We start from the raw sequence: 22562 nt of genomic DNA, 5'->3' as shown, positions 1-22562 counted from the left end.
AGGTACAGTAAAGGAGTGTGTTTGGGGTTATAAATAATTCGCTTTAACACCTTAATAATGCCAATGGATTCAAAATAATGTATTAAACTGCTATTTTTACTCATTTAGCATCCCATATTAACGAATTATCCACCGATTTTCAAGAGAGCCAATATCTCTTTAACAGTGGTAAAAAACTAATTTAAACAAACTGATCAATAACACAATTAAAGAGAATGCGTGTTAAGCGACCTGGGCGTATGCTTCAATGAGGCCGTGTCACAGTCTTTGATCATTAAGACTGGCATGATTGAATGCAGCATACTCAGGAATATGCTGATGTTAGAACAATGAGAAGCTGCAACGGAAATGCAATTAATACCACGACCCAGCAAATTTCTGTTATTGATAATGCCATATGATTTTGTAAGTATAAACAAATGCATTTCTTACAAATCGTATCAGTGTGAGAATGTTCAGTATTTATATGGATAACATACAAAGGCAAAACTTTAAGTAATTACTGGAACATATACAAAGGCAAAACGTTTGTGGAAAAAATAATGCACGTCGTTTGAAAACTTGATTAATTAATGTTATTTTGAAGACGCAGGTATCCCGTTTTCATTTTTCATCCAATGTTAAACGTTCAGTGAATTAAAAATACATAGAGGATATTAGTTGGATTCGATGGAATATCGATTTTATTTCACGAGTGATCATATAAAATAATATTTTCAAGAGTGGCGCAGCCACGAGTGAAAATATGTATTTTTTATGATCACGAGTGAATTAAAATCGATATTCCATCGAATCAAACTAATTTTCTTTTTATTTTATTGCTTTTTTCACCGTTATTTACATTGGATAGGAGTTTAACTCGATAATTTCGCTGGATTTATGACGTCATTTCGTCGAAAAATGACGTCATTTCACAGTAAAACAGTGAAAAATATCGATATTTTTCACTGTTATTTTTCACTGTTTAAAAACAGTGAAATACCAGTTTTATTTCACTGATATTTCTTTATAAACCACCGGAAAGCATAAAATAAATAATCGTATTACTTTTCTAGACACAATTTACCGATATTTATTAAAAGTTTAAATTCTTATAAATTTAAAATAAATATAACTTAAGCAATTTATTTAAAAACCTTTCGATTTGAGAAAAAGGTACCGTGAAAATTATGAATAATTCTTGTATACATCTCATGGGTCACAATGTGATAACGTATGTGTATACGTATTTTTTATTGCTAGTAATCATTCGGAGTCCTCGAATGTCGAATATTGTATTATGTGTTATAGAGAGGATATTTGTTGGATTCGGTGGAATATCGATTTTATTTCACGAGAGATCATAAAAAAATATTTTCACGAGTGGCGCGGCCACAAGTGAATATATATATTTTTTTATGTTCACGAGTGATTTAAATTTCATTGAAACTGAGCTTCGTAGTCCAATTTGGATAAAACACATTTTCTAATGCGCTTTAAAGGTGTCTTTTCACAGATTTTGGCATGTATTGAAGTTTGTCATTAAGTCCTGGAGTAAAAGTCTACCATTTATACCAATCGGCAATCCGTGCTCATACGATGAAGGATGTATTTTATACTTTATATAAGCAATCTTCGTAGTTTCACAAAATATAACGACAACAATGGATATCCCCAAATTATTCAATCGTTTCGCGTTGCAACGCTTTATAATTTTCAGGTTTTTAAATCGTCAAAAGATGCATATAATGTCTATTTTAGAGCATGGAAAATGTTCAGTATTACTGTTTCCTCACATATATCATAACTACAACGAAAATTTGCGAATCCGAAACAACTTTTTTTATTTTTGTCTATTTACCAAACCGTGAAAAGGCCCCTTTAATGTTTGTAAGATCTGAACTGATATCAACTTTAAAAGCATTTATAAATCAGAGTTCGATAATTTTACTATTAATAATTCTGTAAAAAGTCGTTTCCTATAAGTGAATACAAAGCACGGTAAAAACGTAATATTGTGTGGCTTAGATAGAAAAATATCTGTAATACATATGTTGTAAAACTGATAGATATATATTAAAAAAAAATAAATATGCTATTGTAGCTGCACCAACAGCAGAGAAACCAAACCGTATAATAGATCATGGTCCTTTTTATGACACAAAAAACCAAACAGTCTGAAAACTGACACAGCTAAAACCGTAAGACACAACACAAAATTGGGACAACCGGCCAATCAGACACTGCAAAATAAGTGGAGCAACTGGCACATTTCACACAGAACAAAATGGGGCAATCGGTATACTGACTTCACAAGTTATTCAGGGTACATCTAATAGATATCAATTACCTTGGAGATTGTGTGCAGCACGGTATACACAACCAGAAAACGTTGCTATCTAGAGAATGATATATGCGATAATTCTTATTGGAGCATATGCTCAATGACCCTAGCATAACAAGTATATGGCAGTTAACGATTGTTGTTGTTGTTGCTGTTGTGTGGTTTTGTTTGTTTGCTCTGCTCTCTATCAGGTGTAAACACAAGTTCAAAAATATGTTAAATACACCAGACATTTTAAACTGATAACATACAATTTATTACACCGAAAAGCTACGATTGATAGTATGAACAAAACTCCTAAAACTGTAACAATCACTGTACTATGGCTACTTGTCAATATAAGCCCAAAACATGCTTTAGCGTTAAGGCAAGCAAAACTAATAAGTTAGCATAGAAATCGTGCACAATATTGTTAACATACGCATACACATATTTACCAATGATACATTGAAGTAGATATGAGTTTAAATCCCACTCACAATAAGAAACGTTGTTTTTCTATGCTAATAAATAAAATGCCGTACGCCGACTACTCAAATTATGTTAATTTATATATAGTTTTCAAAATAATCGTCATTTAATCAAAACAAACATGCTGAGTTTCCACTTATGGTCTACCATTTGATGACACAGTTACATTTTATCGTTTAATACAGAAACAAACTCGGTCGTAATGTGGTCGGAGTATTTTCCTAACACTCACACAAGCTGATATTCAGTTAACGCCGCCATTTCATCAATTGTGTCTTGTTCCGTGAAAATTGGGCAAAATGCATGTGCGTAAAGTTTCGTCCCAGATTAGCCTGTGCTGTCCGCGAAACGAACATTTCAAAGTATATGCTCAGCCTTGCACACTTTAAACGTAAATAGAGGTACACCGGTGAGACGAAGCATATGATAAACGAAAATCTAAAGTAAGCTTTCACACACAAAGTCTGTTCAACGAATAATGTACTGTTCTGCTAGATAATGGCGATAATGTTCAATGATATAAAAAACGAGCCATACCTTACGATTGAATCATTTATGTCTAGTTCGTTACAGACCATTATAGATATAGATTTATTTAATAACAGACTTTGATTAAATAATTTCAACGGCGGCGGATCTTGAACATTGAAGAATAATTCATGAAAATACACCAGTATATAATTGTTGATTACAAACAGCATTGTATGTACCTTTTTTTTCGTTCCGCTGGGTCCCAAAATGTAATGAATTGTTTATAACCTAAATCGATTCTATCGATTTGAAGATGTCTTTTTAAGTAGTTGCAGCATAAATTTTTCAGTGGCAATTTTTTAACATACTAACATCTGCAAAAAAGTGACCATGGCTTAAAGGGAGCTTTTCACGCTTTGGTAAATTGACAAAATTGAAAAAATTTGTTTCAGATTAGCAAATTTTCGTTTTAGTTATGATATTTGTGAGGAAACAGTAATACTGAACATTTACCATGGTCTAATATAGCCATTATATGCATCTTTTGACGATTTTAAAACCTAAAAATTATAAAGCGTTGCAACGCGAAACGATTGAATAATTTGGAGAGTTCTGTTTTTGTCGTTAAATTTTGTGAAACTAGGAAGATTGCTTATATAAGGTATAAAATACTTAAACTGTGTATACTCGGCGGAATAGCTCAGTAGGCTAAAGCGTTTTTACTTCAGGACTCTGGCAGGACTCCAGGGGTCACTGGTTCGAAACCTGGTCCGGGCAATCTTCTTTTCCTTTTTTAAATTTTATTCTTGATTTTTTACTGGAGCTTTTACGATCCAATGTTTACATTTATCGATATAAAGCATTTAATGAATAAGTTAAAAAATGCCAAAATCTGTGAAATGGCCCCTTTAAGACACTTACACATAATCTCGTGCGTAACATATATCTAATCGCCCGTGGTTTAATTTAGAAGGAATGCCCCTACAATATTTATAACCCATGATTAAATCTTTAAAGATTCAAAAGTCATGGTTTATAAGAGTGTACCGAAACTACATTAGTATACGACCCGTAGTAATGTTCATGAATGGTGCAATTATTAACTAAATGAAAACATATTCGTTGTGCATGTATATTGTTCTGACCGTTCCGAATTGACCTGTTGTTAATCGTTCATTGATAATACATGACCATTAGTCTGAAGTTAGAAAAAATACTCAAAATTTTGAGTTTACTCAAACGAATGCATACTTAGAATACAATATAATGTTTGAATGATCGATTTAAAACATTTTTTTTGACTGCTGATCCAGTTGTAATTAAACACGAGATATCCCAACGACACATATAAGTAACATAAAATATTATGATAATATGTTACTCTCATTTTCAAGAGATTTATTTCGATTGTTTATTTTGTAATTTAACATCGAGCTTTTGTAATCTCCATTTTGATAGAGAGAGAATTGCTTATTATATACGGATTTAAATTATTTCCACTATAGGAATCGTCAAATGACGTGGACGGTGTGTTTATCCCATTCAAACGCTAATACCAACGATTTATAGTAAGTTTGTTCGTAAGCATAACAATAATGTAAATAGCGACGCAATAACATGACTTAAGAAAGATTAATAAATGTTAGTTCAATAAAGGTGACGTTTATATTAATATGTTATTAATCTGTATGATACATAAACTTTTATGACATTCATCAACTGAATGTCATTTTTAATAACTGAATAACTCGACATTTATCTTTCTTAAGATTCAAAAGGCTTGACTGATTTTAACTTTTATCTCTGTTATTATTGAAACGGAACGTCATTATGAATCATTAGTGTTTATAGAATATTATTAAGAAACCTATTGATACTGTAAAATGAGAAAACAAACACGCGTTATTTGATAATGTCGCACATCTTTGTTATAATTAGCTCACTTCATTGAAACACTGACACTTGTTGCACGATAAACACTTTGGCGATTCGCATTATATAAACAAAAATGATGTTGTAGCACAACCGAGGAAATTAATTCAATCTGCCGCTGGCGGGGAAGGGAACCACAAAATATAGCAGTATTTGCCGAATAACGGTAACAGCATTACTTCTAATGTAGTAAAACAATGCTAATGTAGTCAACCGTAAGGTTAATACGTCGCAATGGCTGGATAATTAAATGATTGGTTTCTCGCGTTTCGAAAGGTTACCAGATTTGCCTTTTAGTCCGCAAAACAGGTCACTTTCCGAGTTATGGAAGTTTGCGTGTAAAAGAAGTCTCTTTCTATTTGAATATCTCACGCCGGGTATGCGAATACTTCGTTGACGGATGGCACTTCACTAACAGAGAACAACAAAAGCCACGCGCGAGAGGTGAGGTCTTCAGCTTGTTTTGTATTTATGTTCTGTTTATTTGGTTTTTAGACACAGAACATTGTTTGGGTGATTAATGGTATAGCACTTCGTATTGCGAAGAAAGAAATTCGCGGAAAAACGGTGAATTATTAAAAAAAACGATAAAATTCCATCGATAATCAGCATGAATTGAATGAACAGTACATATTTTAACAAAATAAACATACTTGGAAATAAATCAAGAACGTGCTTACTATTCGAAATAAAAGATCAATATATCCAGTAATGTTACAACATGTTACATTTTAGTTTACTAATGTATTTGAGAAAATTCAAATGTTTTAAGAGTCGCATGCACATTTTTCATCTGCACTTCGTTTACCGATCATCTAAAAAACAATGGCACTTCGTTTCCCGACATCTAGACACTTTTTTCTAGATATAACACACTCGTTTTTTTGTGAATCAAAAATGCAGAATTCGCTGTGGAATACTGTTAAAGTAAGCAGGCAATAAATAAAAATGTATGTACTTAGTACGCAAATAAAAAACGAATTACCGAAGCATGTTCTTATCCCTTTGAAATATGATTATGATTTGGTATAAATGTGAAAGATAAATGTTAAACAAATTGGATATGTCTAATGAGTAAAATCTATATGACCATATATTTTAAATTACGTTCTAAACGGTTGATCTAAAGCATTTATCTTTATGTCCAAATGAAGGTTCTAATGCTATTTACTTATATATTAGATAGCATGTCATGAATAATCACTCTGCTTAAACTGCCTCTCAGAGATTAATATCAGCAGCGATGCAGGTCCGAAATTCTATTGGAACTTTTTGGCTCAATGCCAGTAAACGAAAATAGCAATAAAAGAACGGGCGGGTCGATTTAATCACACGACAGTGGTGTAAAAAGTTATGCATATCCGTCTTTGTTTTTAATATAAACACAACACATGCTGCATATGAAGTTGCATATAAGTGACACAATTATTTATTACAGGATGAGTGAATCGGAGCTTATGAATTCCGCCAACGGTTCGTTGTTGGACATTAGTTTAGAAGAAGAATTGTGTACAAGCGAACGGTTCTCGTGTGGAATTTGTGAGGCCAGTTATGCTAGGAAAGCCTACTTGAATCGTCATTTGAAGACACATGAGGATGGATGCATAAAGTGCTCAGTGTGCACTCAGTTCTTTAAGACTGAGGAAGATAAAAGGAAACACATCGAGGACAAACATAGGCCAATCATGTGCGAAAGTTCTGGAAAGGTTTTTTCCACTCGTAACTATATGGAATTCCACAAGAAAACCCATGAGGTAGAGGTTGTGAACTATGGCAAGAAATGTCCATTTCCAAACTGTGGGAAGATATATTGGCAGAATTCTAAATTTCAAGACCATTTGATGATGCGATTCAAATAAGCACAGCCGACATAGGATTTTATGAAGAACAGATGTGTATTTGCCTCATAAAGACCCCTTCACTACCGTTATCTAGAGCTCTGCTATAAGTCAAATTAAACACGATTGTGTTGATCCGCATTATCCGTTGTATTTTCATTTCTCTGAATCTCAAGTTACCAATAAAAAACAAGTTCATTATGTACACATTTATTTAATAATACATATTATCTTATTTGAAAATTGCAATTATAATAAACATAGTATAAATTAATAGTAATGTGATTTTTGAAAAATATTTTTTCAAAATGTTTCGTATGAATAGCCATAATATAAATAAATGCATTTAAGGTAGAAGATAAAACTCAGTTATTAGAGTGCCCGCTTTGTTGAAAGTCTCCGTAATCTGAAGTGCCCTTTATCGGTAAACAAAGTGCCTGCAACTTTATGTATGCCACCTATTACAACATGCACTATCTTTGTTTATATTTCATTGAATACTATCAAAATTTCAGTATTTGAAGCACAGTGATTACTCTACATGCTGGAATAGCAAACAATTTCTTGCAATAATTCTAAGTAGTTTTATTTTGTTAAAATGTTTACTGTTCATCCAGTTTATGCTGTTTTCCGATCGAATTTTCTATTTTTTGGGCAAAACTGTACCATTCTTCCGTGAAATTGTGTATACCCAATACAAAAGGATACACCATTTATCAACTCGACCATGTGTCTTGTCTTAAAAACTAATCTTTAGGATATAACTTTAAATAAAACAGAGGAACTTACCTCTCGCGCGTGGCGTTTGTTGTTCTCTGTTAGTGAAGTGCCATCCGTCAACGAAGTATTCGCATACCCGGCGTGTATCTATTCTAGGCGGAAAGTGTCGTCCCAGAGTATCATTCGATTACATTCCACTAAATCATCGCCTTTCCCTTCCCCGAAAGTAGTGGATATTTCTAAGAAGATCCGTTCTTCTACGTTAAAATAAGCAAATTAGCAAGCGCAACCAAGCGTTTTGTTGTTATTTTCCGTATTTTATAATGCTTTGCGGCATTTTGATGCATTTCAATGTGACTTCATAGCAATATTAACGTTTGGCTTGCGTTTACTGAGGTATTGGACGTAAGTCAAAATGTTCCCGATTTTAGAGAATTCCTGATTTTAAGCGAATCTTAATTTGTGTGAAGTAATTTGGCATAACGTTTTATTCCAATTCTCGAACGGGTGTGGGAGTTAGTACAAGGCTTGCCATTTGGACACAACAGAAAGGCAATAACACTTTATTTAATTTATGCCATTTTATAATAGGACTCTACGGACATTTGGTATGCTTTAAACCCACCCAAATTGCAAAGGCTGATATGGGACGCTTTTTATGAATATTCATTCAGCCCGGTTTTCTCAGAGACATGATAACTGTTATAATTACAGCCCATGGCGTATATATAGTGTTACTTGGCCTAATATAACTATCAGAAAGTATTAATCACGCTTGTTTTTTTGGATCAATTACGGCAAATCTGCAAACTATTGTCCTTCATCGCCTTTGGTGCCAATTCTCCAAATATCTGGCAAGTAAAACACACAAGCTCAAAGATTGGCACAATCGTTGAGAGTGCGAATTTTGCGAATGAGGACAAGCAAAAAAGTTGTTTGTGTCCATTTTATGCTAAACAAAGTCTGCATAACTTTTATATTGTTAACTTTTCTTTATTTAACACAAGTTGTTTCAAACTTTGAGAAGCATGTTTAACGACGGAAATCTCTGTTCTACTTCTCTTTGTGGTATATCGTGCTTTATTTTTGAAATACGATCGAGTGTATCAAAGCAGCTTTAATACTCAGCGTAGTTAATCAATATATAAGGTCGGCAGGAAAACGTTTGTTCGGTCGGGTTAGAGGAAACCAACAACTTGTCGAAGCATATTCCAAAAGCTTAAATGAATCCGGGCCACGTGTTATGACGGGAACCTAGCAGACTAGCCTGTCTAATTACAGGAGCTCACTCAAGAATCTGTCGCTTAACGCGGTTTACGGCATGCATATTGCTGTCATTCATTAATGCCATATGGTTGGCATTCGTAAAACGAAGAATGAATTGCTTACCAACCGTATCTGTGTGTGGCTTTTTACTTATTATTGGATAACACAAAAAGGAGAGCGTTATGTCAAAAACGATAGTAAATAGCGCTTGAGGATGCATGCCATGATTCATCATAATTGTTTGGATCCAATGTGCTCAAAGAAATATTTTCACTGTTCATGCTTATGCTCGAATGGTTTTGTTCAGTTATATATATCTGCGTGTTATTATGTCTTTAATATATTAAAACGTGTCTTTATGGAGTACATAATCATTATTATACAACAAGATCTTTTATAGATGTATTAATGGCCTTGTTTCCGCAGATCACAAACGAAACAAACAAAGTTAAACTTTTAATTCAGGTGCCAAGAAGAATTTCAATTCTCATTACAATCTTGAAAAATAATGCAAACATTGTACAAATACATATTTGTCATATGTGTATTAGTATTTGTGTTCATTCAACAGCATTTATGATATTCTATTTAAGAAAACATTTATTTGTTTGCTTTTTATCATCGTAATTACCAGTTAATGTGTACCTTTTTACACAAGGATTAAACGTTCATAGGAAAGCAAGTTTACGTTTGCGCGTATTATTAATGTGTTGTAAATGTTTGACCAATATACATTCGCAATTAAGAATTGAATAGCATTTTTCTGCGTTTCATCGGTGTGTGAACAGTCTGGAAAATTACGCCTAATTTGCATAAACGCCAACGGCGTTTATCCATAAATTAGGTGTATTTTTCCTGACAGTTCATACACCGATGAAATGCAGAAAAATGCTATTACATTCTTATAATTACAACACAAAATGATCTGAAAGCTGAAATTATATCGTGGTATGGGTCATAAAAGTCCTTTTTAATCTATTTTCAGTTTCCGTTTCATCTCCGTCAAACGGGTATATCGTTGAAGTTTGCGCAAAAAATATAACGTCATTTCGCTATTGACCAATAAAAACAACGCCATTAAGTTTCGCGCAAAGCATAACGTCATTTTTGCAACGTATTTATGACCAGAAAGTAGCGCCATGAATATTCGTGTTTAAATTTGCATACGAAGTGAGTTCAACGGAAAATAAAAAAACGGACACGTGAACAAATTATCCAATCAGAATGCAGCATTCATACGAATGTGAACGAAGTTGTAATCATTATAAAATGAATCATAAAAACTTAGCATTCATCTGTAAAGGCATTTGATTATGTGCCCGGTTTCCTCAGTAAAAATAAGAAGCACTGCAAGTTTTATCACATCTTTAAGCAGTAGCAGTTTTTAAATAATGTGTATTAATTTTTATTTGATACAGATAAATGTTACCGTTCACTATTTGTAAATTTAACATCTTGTGTAGTTTATGTGCGTTTTTCAGGACAAAATCAGCTGAACGTTAATACCTTTGCTATATATATGTAAAGGTTTACCTAATAAATGTTCAAATATACAAATTACACCATACACTATTTAGTGATTTACGTACTACACCAGAAACATATGTCTGATAATATGTAATTATCTCATGCTAAAACTACAATGTTTGTACTTTTGATAAATACTTAACAATCCCGAAACGTGCTGAAAACTACTTCGAAAAGCTCGTAGGTTGACAATGGATCAAAATAACTCAATAAAAAGTAAACATATAAATATAATGCGCAATATTTTAACCTAGAACACTTTCTACATAAACGAGACACATCATCCTCTTAGTCATCTGCTGAGTTAATAACAGCTTTTATTTAAGTGCTTCAACACAAATGTTCCTATTGTCGCGTGTTTTTCTTTCAAGCAGACCACAAGACTTGAGCGAAAAGACTCGGACACGAAGATCGCGATTCAATGACACACATCTTAAACTGTTGTGTAATAAGTCATAGTCACATGATGCCGCATTGCTACTTGAGTAATTATATCAAGTCTTATACAGAAACGTTCTATTTCTGAACACTTACAAATCTGTCGGTGATACGGTTTTGTTTGAAGCAAATATGCCATCAATGCCACCATTTTACATATTTCTGCCATATTTAATTAATACGTTGCTATTAAGATAACAACATAATTAATTGCTTCTACGCCATACCTTTGTATTCACTAATTATTGACTAGCGTGTGCTCGTGCAGTTATATTTTAACAAGAAACGGTGACCATAAAAATTACACTCAGATTAATATACTAAATATATGTTTTTCTTGTTGTTAAACACTTGTATATAGTTTTTTTTAAAGAGACAAATGCTTGGTGTACGTGTCATAAAATAAACAGATACGTGGAATTGTTTTATACGAAATAGTATAACGGGGCATATTTTGGTGAATGCTGCAGGACGAAGAAGTGCGAACAGATGGTTATATAATTTAAACAAGCATTCGACTATAGTTCGTTATAATATTGTCGAAGAATAACGTCTCCCCCGACGCAGCATTTCGTAATTTGCAGATATTATATAGTCGCAATTCTGGCATCACTTTTGTATTTTTTGACAATGATGATGATAATCGCACTTGCACATGCTTCATATCATGGTGAACAATGTATTGCACTGTCAATGTTGTAAGAAAACTACGAAAAGGTTTGTGTTTACGGAAATATTGACGGACAAACGAAAAGAACGTCGGGCAGGCGTATACGGTGATTCCAGTATACCCGCCTTTCGTTATATTTGAACACAAAATAATTATTGTCCTTTTCTCAAAAGTAAAAACAAAAATACAACGAGTATGACATCAAAAGCGTACACATCATAAACACACAGGCGTATCACCAATATATTAGCACTGACAAGGTTTTATTAACATGAGATCTGTTCGCTAATTGTTAATTTAAGTATTTAGTTTTACTATTTTCTCATGAAGTTTTGCTGTTTTCGAGATGGAATGTTCTCAATCCTATACCTGCTTCAGCCTTTTGAAATGTATTATATTTCTGTGTATGACTGTAAGTGAAAATACGTATGATTGTCTATAATAACAATAAGCATGTTTGAATGCTTGAAGCTTATACCTTGATAAAACAATTTTGCTTTAGCATATGCTTTTTGCATGTGTGTGCTTAACAGTTGATTATTTCATATTTTAATAGTCAAACCGATTTGCGCTGCTTACTTTATTTTTGCAATCCACGTATAACACTTGTTTAATTATAATGAAGTTATGTTAGTAACTCATTTGATTCTACCATTAAATGACAGCGTTGTTATTTGGCCCATGTGAAAATGACAATTTGTGAACATATCCATTTCAATCTGACTACACATGAATCGGGTGACACACTTCCAAGCAATTTACATATCATGTGTGAATCAGACATTCACAAATGCAATTTCAGAGTCCCGTTTGCTTGCAACAATGACTTAGAAGTTGCTTATTGTGTTAGCAGAGGTTTTATCAACATTATGTTAAACACATTGTTTATAACATGCAACGCAAAATAGAGAAAGACCATTTATTTTCAACAAAGGAAAGCATACACAAAGCAACGGCTGTTTGGGAACATGTTTGCTTGCATTTTCACTAACATAATGTGATTGCATTACCCATCAAGTTAACAAGAAATTCTTATAAGGCAAATTACATATTTTAATGAAACCGCATTGCAAACAGAGTGGTTTTGCCTATGTTCCTTGATAACATCCCGATAAAATGACGTATTTTATATAAACAATATAAACAGTTGATGTATGGAAGTAACATGTTATCACGGGAACCATTCAGACTAGCGTCTTTGACAGCATACACAAGAACCTTTCGGTAAAACTGATTCAAGCTACATCAATTACTACCGCACTACCGTAATTTTAATACTATATACTTGTTATAAACATAAAATTGTTTTTTAACCGAACACGAGTGCACATCTTCTTAAATACCATGAAACACGAAATCGCTCAACCCAAGCAATAATGAGCGTTCTTTGAAGACTCTTGTCGTAAACCATGCGGGTTTTTATACCTAAGGCAATCAAACACATGTGGACGAGGTGATGGTTATTGTCGAAAGTTTTTTTTTCACTAATATACTTCTGCAAGCAATTATTTCAAATAGATGATATACACGTGTTTCTTATTAGTTCACAATCATGTTGATACAATGTTGAAGGGGACATAAGTGGCTTCTTTGTTTTCAATTATCAAATCAAACACGAACAAAGAACTTCTTACCCTGCTACATTGAATAAATAAGATGGCATTTAGCATGTTTACATAAAACACAAAATTAAAACAAAAAAATTGGCTTTTGTTTCTGATATTATTATAATAATCACTAATATTAGGACGTTTCATCCTCATAAAACTGTGAAAGATCTATGAAAGCACACATGTAATGAGCTGTGGTGTCAGCAAACGTTGTTTTCGCTGGTAAACACTGCCATTACTTGTAAATATTTACATCTTTCTACTGCGATCGAACATACGTTAAAACGCAGTTTAACTTACACGAATAGTATTTATGTTTGTTAAAGCATCGAAGCGTACACATTAAATTCGCATAATAATCACGAAGACTTAAGATTCACAAATGTATAAAGCAGTCGGTTAATTCAAAATATGTAGTTTTTATTCAAGTTCAAGATGCATCAAATGATAAACCTGAATTATAATCCAACAAATATACAGGTACTGTGTTGAGTTATCTTGAATACAGATAGTTGTTGAATCGCCTCTATTAAAATTTCTAGCCACCATAAACAAAACGTTTTATCAAATAATTACAATATATCGTAAATCACACTTTAAATAGACGTACATAAAAATAGTGCGACCCTTTTAGCGTAATTATTACGACCAATGCTATCCTTTGGAAATCCCATGTATTATATAATTACAGGATAGAAATAAAATAACGTTCATTCAAGCATGGTTGTAAGATTTGTTTATAGATTGAAGTTAATGCTCTATTGGGATATTGTTTCATAAGTGAGAATGTGCATGTCTTTCATAACGTTTAAATGCCGTCTCAAGCACATGTCAGATAAATATACACGAATTGATGCAACTGCATCAGTAGAAGTGCAGGTGATTGATAGCACATGTTCCTTTACTTATGGCAAGAGACCAATTTACCAACAGTCTGACACCTGAAACAGCACATCGCACGAAACACAACAAACAGATTGGGGTCAACGCCAATCTGATATCTTAAATATCAACAAAATATCAGTAACCATGCAGAAATATTAAGCACGGAATAGAAAACAAGAAAGCGAAAATATCATTTGATCTAAAGGTGTGCGGTCATTCATCACTTGAAAGAGCAGAAACTAAAGATTAACGATATAATAAAAACAAACCAATACCTTTGTGTTCATTAATTACTGCATAGTGTGGTAAATTTCAAGAATACAGAAAACGCAAAATGCTGATCATTATCATTCCTGTTTGAAACAATATGATCAAAGAGGAAAGAGAACTTCAAGACGAATGCCGACAATTACATAAATTATTCAATATGCAAGCACATAAACTCAAATCATATCATTTGAAGCCGTCAAAGAAACGCGTAATTATCCGATCACCAGCCTTTTTTTCCTTTTCATTGTTGAGTTTTGTAAATCGTTTGCCATCAATGCATGAATGTTATAATGTTTTCATAACATTACTATTCCGGTTTTGAATAACACGGGGCTTTTGTCAATGGCAATGGTATTCAAACACGTTTTTATAGTTTAAAATTGTTGATAACTACGCGTAAATATTTGCTTAGACGTGTTTGTCTGGGGCATTGAAATCTGGGGAGCATTATGTACTTTTGATATAACATGTTTCTATTTCTTATTTGCACAGTTGTCACACTTTTAAATAAACGACTAATAGTTCTTGATTTGTATGTAACAGACTGATTTAATGATAACGTTGACAAACTGCTTTTAATTTTTTAGCTTTTAATGTTGGGTATATGTTCGTGATTTACTGATCGTTGACGTCCGTGGCGTATGATTGTGGTTGACGTTGTTTAACCGAAAGGTTTTCACCTTGCTTTTGGGTAAACACGTTTTATGCGCATGTTGCATTTGGTTGACTGTGATGCACATGCCACAAAGTGTTGATTTGATATTGTTCTCAAATGATTGGTTTATAATTAATACTAGGGAGCCGTATTGGCGCAATTGTCATTAACATACCACAGTCAATTTTATCTCTAATCATTATGCTTTATGTACTGGAGGCGACTTGATGCCGATTACATACAAGACATTGCTGAAGTTACATCAGCATTTAGTATGCGTTTATATTTTGTGTTAATAATTCAGCATTGGTGTAATCGTTACTTTGTTAACTCACGGTGTTTTTTCATATATATTCTATCAGAAAATTGATCTTTATGTAGCTATGTGTGTATATAACAAGTTAGAAGCTGAATTCCATATCTTGTTTGAATTTATTCTTGACATGGTACCAAGAAAACAATACCTTAAGGTATTACTATGTATGCCAAAATGTACCTCAAATTGTAGAACGTCTAATGAATGTTATACTATACAACATAAAATTATTAAGCTTATATTTTTTACGTCTAAAACATTGCGCAATGAATATCATACTTACTATGAATAATACATTATTTACCTCTCACGTCTTAATGAAAATGTCATAAATACAATACTTTATTTAGTATTTATAAATGCTGGGTAATGTATCTGTTCTTAATCGGTGCATTTTATTGTACTTATTTTTCTTATTGTCTACTTATACTTTCTACTTAGATGGTCTACTGTTAAATCTTTTAACACATATTATTGTACAACATAGTGTAAATGTCTTAAATCTGACTATACTGTTCCCGCTGCGACCAATCAAATACATCTGATATATATGTATTTATTCTTAATATATGTACATATTAGTATTTCTGTCGTAATGGAAGGTGTTTATTTCTATCCAATACGCCATATTAGGCACATCAGGACAACATAAATTAACAATAAAATTACCAGAAACGAAGGCCATACAAAATGCAAAAAACAACAACAAGCAATACACACGCACGCCCACACGCACACTCTCACACCTACACACGCACGCACGAATACACCCACTCCCATACACACATACCCACACTCATAAGTAAACTAAATATACATAAAACGTACATGGACAACACAATAATCATGAAAACAGGCGGAGAAGCCCAGGTAAATAATTATAAATGAAAAATGCATTACAAAATAATAATAATTTCTTAAATGGGCTTTAACAGAGGCGATCAAGATATAATTGACGATCACAGGTAAACAAAACATACATAATACGTACATGAACAACACAATAATCATCAAAACCAGCTGTTAAGCCTATAATAGAGGCGATCAAGATATAGTTGCCGATCACTCAGTATGAGCATATAAACGCATCATAATTTTCTTTGTACGTTGTATACATTGAAACGTAAGAAAGAACAGTATTATGGATACCAGCAGTACATATACAAGTTATTTTTTCATATGAATTTTTTAATATATATGTCGAATATGTCTACTTGTAATACTGGGTACATGTTCAACATTACATCTTGCTACTGGGAACTTAATGTTAATTTTGATGAGCCGTATAATTTGTAACCATTTTGTTATTGTTTCGATATTATCTTGTATTATTCTTTTTATTCAAACATAACGCAAACAATTCTTGTTTCGTTTATTATCGATCGACCATTTATGAGTGTATCGATGACAGCACGTAGACAATTCAGACTACGTCGACAAACCAACAGTTGGCCATGAAATACTTAAAAAACTATGCGTACTTACGTAAAAGTCACTGGCGGTGGTGAGAGATAGTTACTGGGATGCCGCGCAATCGTTGTTCACGTAGTACGGTCACCGACTTAGGTCTTTAATAATTGCATTACTGACACTAAATCGTGTTCTGGTAAATCCTCGCATGTTGGATATTAGAACAGACGACTTTTTGACTAAAATTTGCACTCTGAAGAGGCTAGGCGATTCTCATATTCAAGTGTTGCAGAAAGAGTCGCATGGGTGTTTATTTCGCAGTTCGTGTTGTTATCGGCGTTTTACACTCATGTGATAAGGAAATATTCACTAATAAATCACACCATACACTGTTGTTGCACTTAAAATATAATATATAATTGGCGTCAATACCGGTATTGATTGGATAAACATAATATTCACTTACTTACAGTATCTATCCAACAAAGGTATATGCCACTTTCAAATGCCAAATATAATATATTGCTTTTTACTTATTGGCAATCCCATCTGAAACCAAACGTCCAGATGTGTATTTACGACCAACAATATAGGCGTGCTTTATACCCCCACAGAGCACTCTCATTTCCGTTTTAACAATTATATCCCTAATGCCGTTGCATAAAGCGCCCACCTTCTTCGTGCATCTGTCACCTGCAATTAATACAATTATCGGTTATCACAAGTACAGGTACAGTTATTATGGATGCCAGAATACAGTAAGTGTCTATAGGCATCTATGACTGCGATCAGGTACATGTCTGCTGCAGGTATGTGCTTAAATCATAATCTGAAAGCATGCCCATGATAATTATCTAGTACATGTATTGGCTTTTTTGAGAAGCGATTTTGGGTTTTTATTAGAACGATGAGGAGAAACGATATTCGTATTATGTTCGTTGAATAACGATAGTTGACTGTGTGGTTTCTGTTGTTATTGTTGCTATTGTTTTACAAACAAACTTATGCTCCATTTACGATGAAGGACCAAAAGCGCATTTCTGCGATACGATGTGTTGTTTTATAAGCATGATGAAGGAAGACAATATGCACATACATTTCATTGAATAAGGAGGTTAACTTCGATTTTGAAAGTTGGGTATTATGTCTCGAATAGTCTTGCATACGACCACGAAAACATACCGAACAAAAAGAAGTTCGTCAAGCTAATATTTCCGAGATGGCTAATGCAGCAAAGTCAAGAATGATAATTGTAAATATGTATAATTTATAAGATATATGTTAAAACAATTACATATTGTTATTTCAAAAAAACAAAAGCAACTGTTATATTTAACGGGATAACATTTCAACAGCGTTTTTCAATAGTTTCGTATCATTCTTTTAATACGCAGGATGCAACGACCCGATTAAGATAAACATCGATATAGTTTTACTGGTTAAGAAATAAAGCGAGCATTAAACAATATATTTTTCTGAAGGGAATGTTTATAAAATTTAATGTCACGAGATATTTCCCTTCGACCATGCACAATTCGACAGACCGAACTTGCTTCTGACAAACTAAACTGCAGACAAAAATATGTTCAAAATGTTTAAAGACATCAGTTTCATAATCGTTCAAAAGTTTTAATTTATCGAAAGATCTTTGGGAAAAGAGTCTGATTCGTTTCACCTAAAAATGTACATTTGTCTATGTTTACGCTATATGGATCCACGATGAAATCAAAGCTATTTTGCTGTATTAAATCATAAAGGAGACATACACAGTTGACTGGCTGAAACTTATGATCGCTCATACACTATCTTAAAATGTATATGACCAATGCCGTTATTGCAGAAAATATAGTTTTTTACAGATTTATGTAACTTTCTTGACTACATTTGCAACGATTTTATCCCAAATATTAACCATTGCGAATCGTATGAAAGAGTGTGTTATAACTACAAACGATTTTTGTATAATGATCAATATTTTAAATTTTACATGTCATTGAATATATGAGTTTTTATGGAAAACAGTGGAACTACGTTCCGTCATGTTTTGTCTGCAGTTTGGTTTATCTGCTCATTATCGTCAGGATGGGGCGTTAAAGCGTGTCGGTAATGTAGTGCAGACAATCTCAATTCCTAAATGCCTCAAGGCGTTACACAATCGAAGGGTGACGTCTTAAACAGTTATACCTTCATAACTTGTAAAATATATTACAATGGCAAATATTGCAATAGATGTGACGCAATACACGTCAATATTTACGTCAATTTAAGGTTCATTTCCAATGTATATCAAACTTAACTTAAACGTTGTTTTTTAGATAAGTATGCTGTAAACAAGTACTTTTTTGAATACAAGAGTCAAGCCGTTAGCCAAGACGGTTGTTCAACAAAGTCTAGACTGATACACAACATCATCGGTCATTCAATGGACTTAACGAGGTAATAACTAATAACATGGTGGGAAGTAAACGCATACATAAATATCCGCTGGGCATGAAATCGTCTCGCAATTGGCATAAAGGAATGTGTTAAATGATTTAAATCTAGGTTTGTATAAATATTGGCAATATTGTTTTTATTCAATTGTGTAACTACGCGATGCCATGAATAGAGGAAAAACGTGCATCACGTCTCTTCAATAATGATTTGTATAATAAACTTTGTCTTAAGAATAATAATATTTTGAACCTGTGTAAATATATTGCTATTAAGAATATAGTATTGACAAAGCAGTATCGACAAGACATACGTACCACAGAAATACTAATTAAAACTTAATAGCAAAACAACCTTGTTTTATAATACCATTTACGTTCTACAAGTGCGAACACGTTAGCAGGTCGGTTGCTACAATGACAAGTTGTTATTGATTTATTGAACACATTCAATTACGCCCTTTGCATATAAAAGCTATTTGTATCAAACATCAAATTGCAATCACTATCTTTCATATAAAATTAAAAAGCTCCTTTTAACTCTTGATATTGTTCGTTCTTATAAAAGACAAGAATGTCGGAATGTTTGTTATGTTTAATTATTGCATAAAACGCAGATACCGGTTGTATATTTTTTTTTACAGTTAAATTAAATCAGATAATTATTTTCATTACGCATAAAACTACCAAGTTTATTTATAATATTATACGGCTCGAACCTAGTATAAAATGTGATCAAATAATCATAGAATTGTTGAATTAAGGTATGCGGCTTTTCAAAGGGACCTTTTCACGTTTTGGTCTATTGACAAAATAATTTTTTTTGCTTCAGATTCGCAAATCTTCGTTGTAGTTATGATATTTGCGAGGAAACAGTAATACTGAACATTTACCATGCTCTAAATATGCATTATGTGCATCTTTTGACGATTTTAAAACCTGAAAATTATAAAGCGTTTCAACGCGAAACAATTTAACAATTTGGAGAGTTCTGTTGTTGTCGTTATTTGTGTGACACTACGAAGATTGCTTATATAAAATATAACATACATCACTCACTGTATGAGCACGGATGGCCGAGTGTTGTAAGTGATAGACTTTTATCCAGGGGTTAGTGGCTCGAGCCCATTTGAGGTTTACTTTTTTCTTTCTTTAATTTTATACTTGTTTTTTACTTGAGCTTTTTATATCCAATGTCTACATTAATCAATATAAAGATTACAATGATACACTTCAATATCTACCAAAGTCTGTGAAAAGGTCCCTTTAAACTGACATCTGCGCAAGAAGGGTAAGAATGTCAGTATTTTTTTTTAAACTTTGTATTACTTTTATTTTTTTACCGCATTGATTGTGGTAATCAATGGTATGCATATTCAAATTCTCTATGAAATGTTAACGAAATTAATTATGAAGCAAGCACAACTTACATTACATCTAATTAACGTTAACGCGTGACCTTAGACGATTAAATTTAAAATTCAATCAAGAGTCAACAAAGAGCAAACCATGACGCATGTAACGTTCACTGTGTAGTATTCATAGGCAAAAGAAACACGACAATCGATATCTGAAACCATTTTATTTGAGTATCATATTCCAAACTTTTTTGAATTAATTCCATTGTAAACCATTGTAAACCGTACAAATAAGTTATAGACTTATAGAACACGTTCCCAAGTAATTCGAGTTCCGCGAGAAAAGTCGTTACAATTATCTATTATGTTCACTGTTATGTTTCAAGGTTTTAAGCAGTGATCGCCAAATTAAGATCACTAATACTTTCTTATAAACTGCATGAAAACATAAATCAATAGCTTCAATAGCGTTATAACCACCCGATTTAATGGAATGTAACTAAATGCTAAACTAGTGTGCATTGTTGTTATGAAAATGTATAGATTAAAGTCGAATGATTAATTGCAAATTTTTATTTAAAGGCTTTTGTGAATATAGCCTTTGGCAAAGGATCCAATTAATTCGCAGGTGACTTGTTGACCGAAATTTATGGTTTCTGTTGATCTCTTAAGAAATTGTTTGAAACTGTGATTGCGCTTGGGGCTGTTCGCTGTAATGGAAAGGGATATGGCACTGTAAACTCGCAAAAAATTCCATTATGACGGCATCAGGTTAAGTCAAATTTATGTTATCCCTGCGATGATTTTTTAAATCCATTTTCTTTCCTATTCCAAGTCATAATACTTCCAGATGAGCATACGAAAAAATTATAACTCTATAGGGTAATGAAAAAAAAACAACATACACACAAATACACAGAGGATTTCGTGAGACCATTCACCGGAAAGTTATGTAAGATAAATTGCTTTTTGTCTAATAAAGACATGGATCTGGGTGGTGTTATCTATTTTCATCGAATAATTATGGTATTTTATATTAATTTTTGTATCCAATCCGAACCTAAAATTCGCTAACTTAATACGGAGACTTTGAGTGAAGATTTAGATTAATTTTTTTCGTAAAATACATGAATATTTGCTTGAAAAGATTGTGAGTTTTCCCATATTCTTGTCACATTTTCATGAACAAGATCTTGCTGTCTTATGCAGAACTACCTCACAACACTTGCTATTACGTGTTAATATATGACAGGGCTTTCTTGCGAGGAGCGTTACAGTAAGTTAGTTATTTGTAATTCAACTTGTTCGTAATTTATATCGTCTTTATAAATACAGTTGCATGTTAAAAAACGTCATGAAAGTAAATTGTAGCGGTCACATATACACTGAAACTTTCGAATTTAAAGTATGGACGCTTTTATAATTATAGCAATGCTGTTAGAGAAATATGTTACGCGTATTTGTCACTCAGCTAGAGGTGGTAAATTTATCCAATCTCATGTTACCTGTATTTTGGACACTAAGCCACAGCTGGTAATATGTATCCATAACTATTTTAAAACCCAATGCCGTTGTGATAAGTTGTACTGACCTTACACACAAGAAAATTAAATCTACAGTATCAATTAAAACAACACTGTTATAAACTAACAACAGATATTACAACTACTATTTTACAATATTTACGTATTTTTAAGAGTTCTCAATGGCATTTTGTAAATTGAAATAACCGTGTAATCTAGTAACCAATACGGACGGTATTAATCGTTCGATATCGGTTAGTGTATGAAAACGTCGATAATATTTTCAATAATGCAGCTATGGAAGTGTTATATTGTTTACAAAACTCCATCGATCTGCGAGGCATTGTAAAACTAGTGAAACATTTTTTACCTGTGGAGTTTAATTGTTTGAAAGTTAAAGCCGTATTTATGACAGGGTATTAAGCGAACCACTGTATCTATAGGTAT

At 32.9% G+C, this 22562-nt stretch overlaps 2 protein-coding genes across 2 annotated transcripts in view; one reads left to right on the top strand and one right to left on the bottom strand.

The window, feature by feature from the left end:
* LOC127848921 (suppressor of tumorigenicity 14 protein homolog) overlaps nt 1-22303 on the bottom strand; it is a 48362-nt gene extending 26059 nt beyond the window's left edge. The window contains exons 1-2 of the mRNA XM_052381649.1: nt 22098-22303; nt 16878-17495 (exon numbers count right to left, since the gene is read on the bottom strand). The gene's annotated coding sequence lies outside the window, so the exon portion shown is untranslated. The remainder of the gene's footprint in view (nt 1-16877; nt 17496-22097) is intronic.
* Nucleotides 6637-7056, top strand: LOC127849041 (zinc finger protein 59-like). Its single transcript, XM_052381799.1, has one exon. The coding sequence runs from the start codon at nt 6637-6639 to the stop codon at nt 7054-7056; it is 420 nt and encodes a 139-aa protein (XP_052237759.1).
* Nucleotides 22304-22562: the final 259 nt, after the last annotated feature.

Source organism: Dreissena polymorpha, chromosome 1 (assembly GCF_020536995.1).
Source record: "Dreissena polymorpha isolate Duluth1 chromosome 1, UMN_Dpol_1.0, whole genome shotgun sequence".
NCBI lineage: Eukaryota > Metazoa > Mollusca > Bivalvia > Myida > Dreissenidae > Dreissena > Dreissena polymorpha.
Note: the sequence above shows the minus strand (reverse complement) of the source record. Positions and strands in the feature narration are given on the sequence as shown.

Coding starts and splice junctions, on each gene's coding strand:
- LOC127849041 (XM_052381799.1), top strand. CDS start 6,637: ATGAGTGAATCGGAGCTTATGAATTCCGCCAACGGTTCGTTGTTGGAC.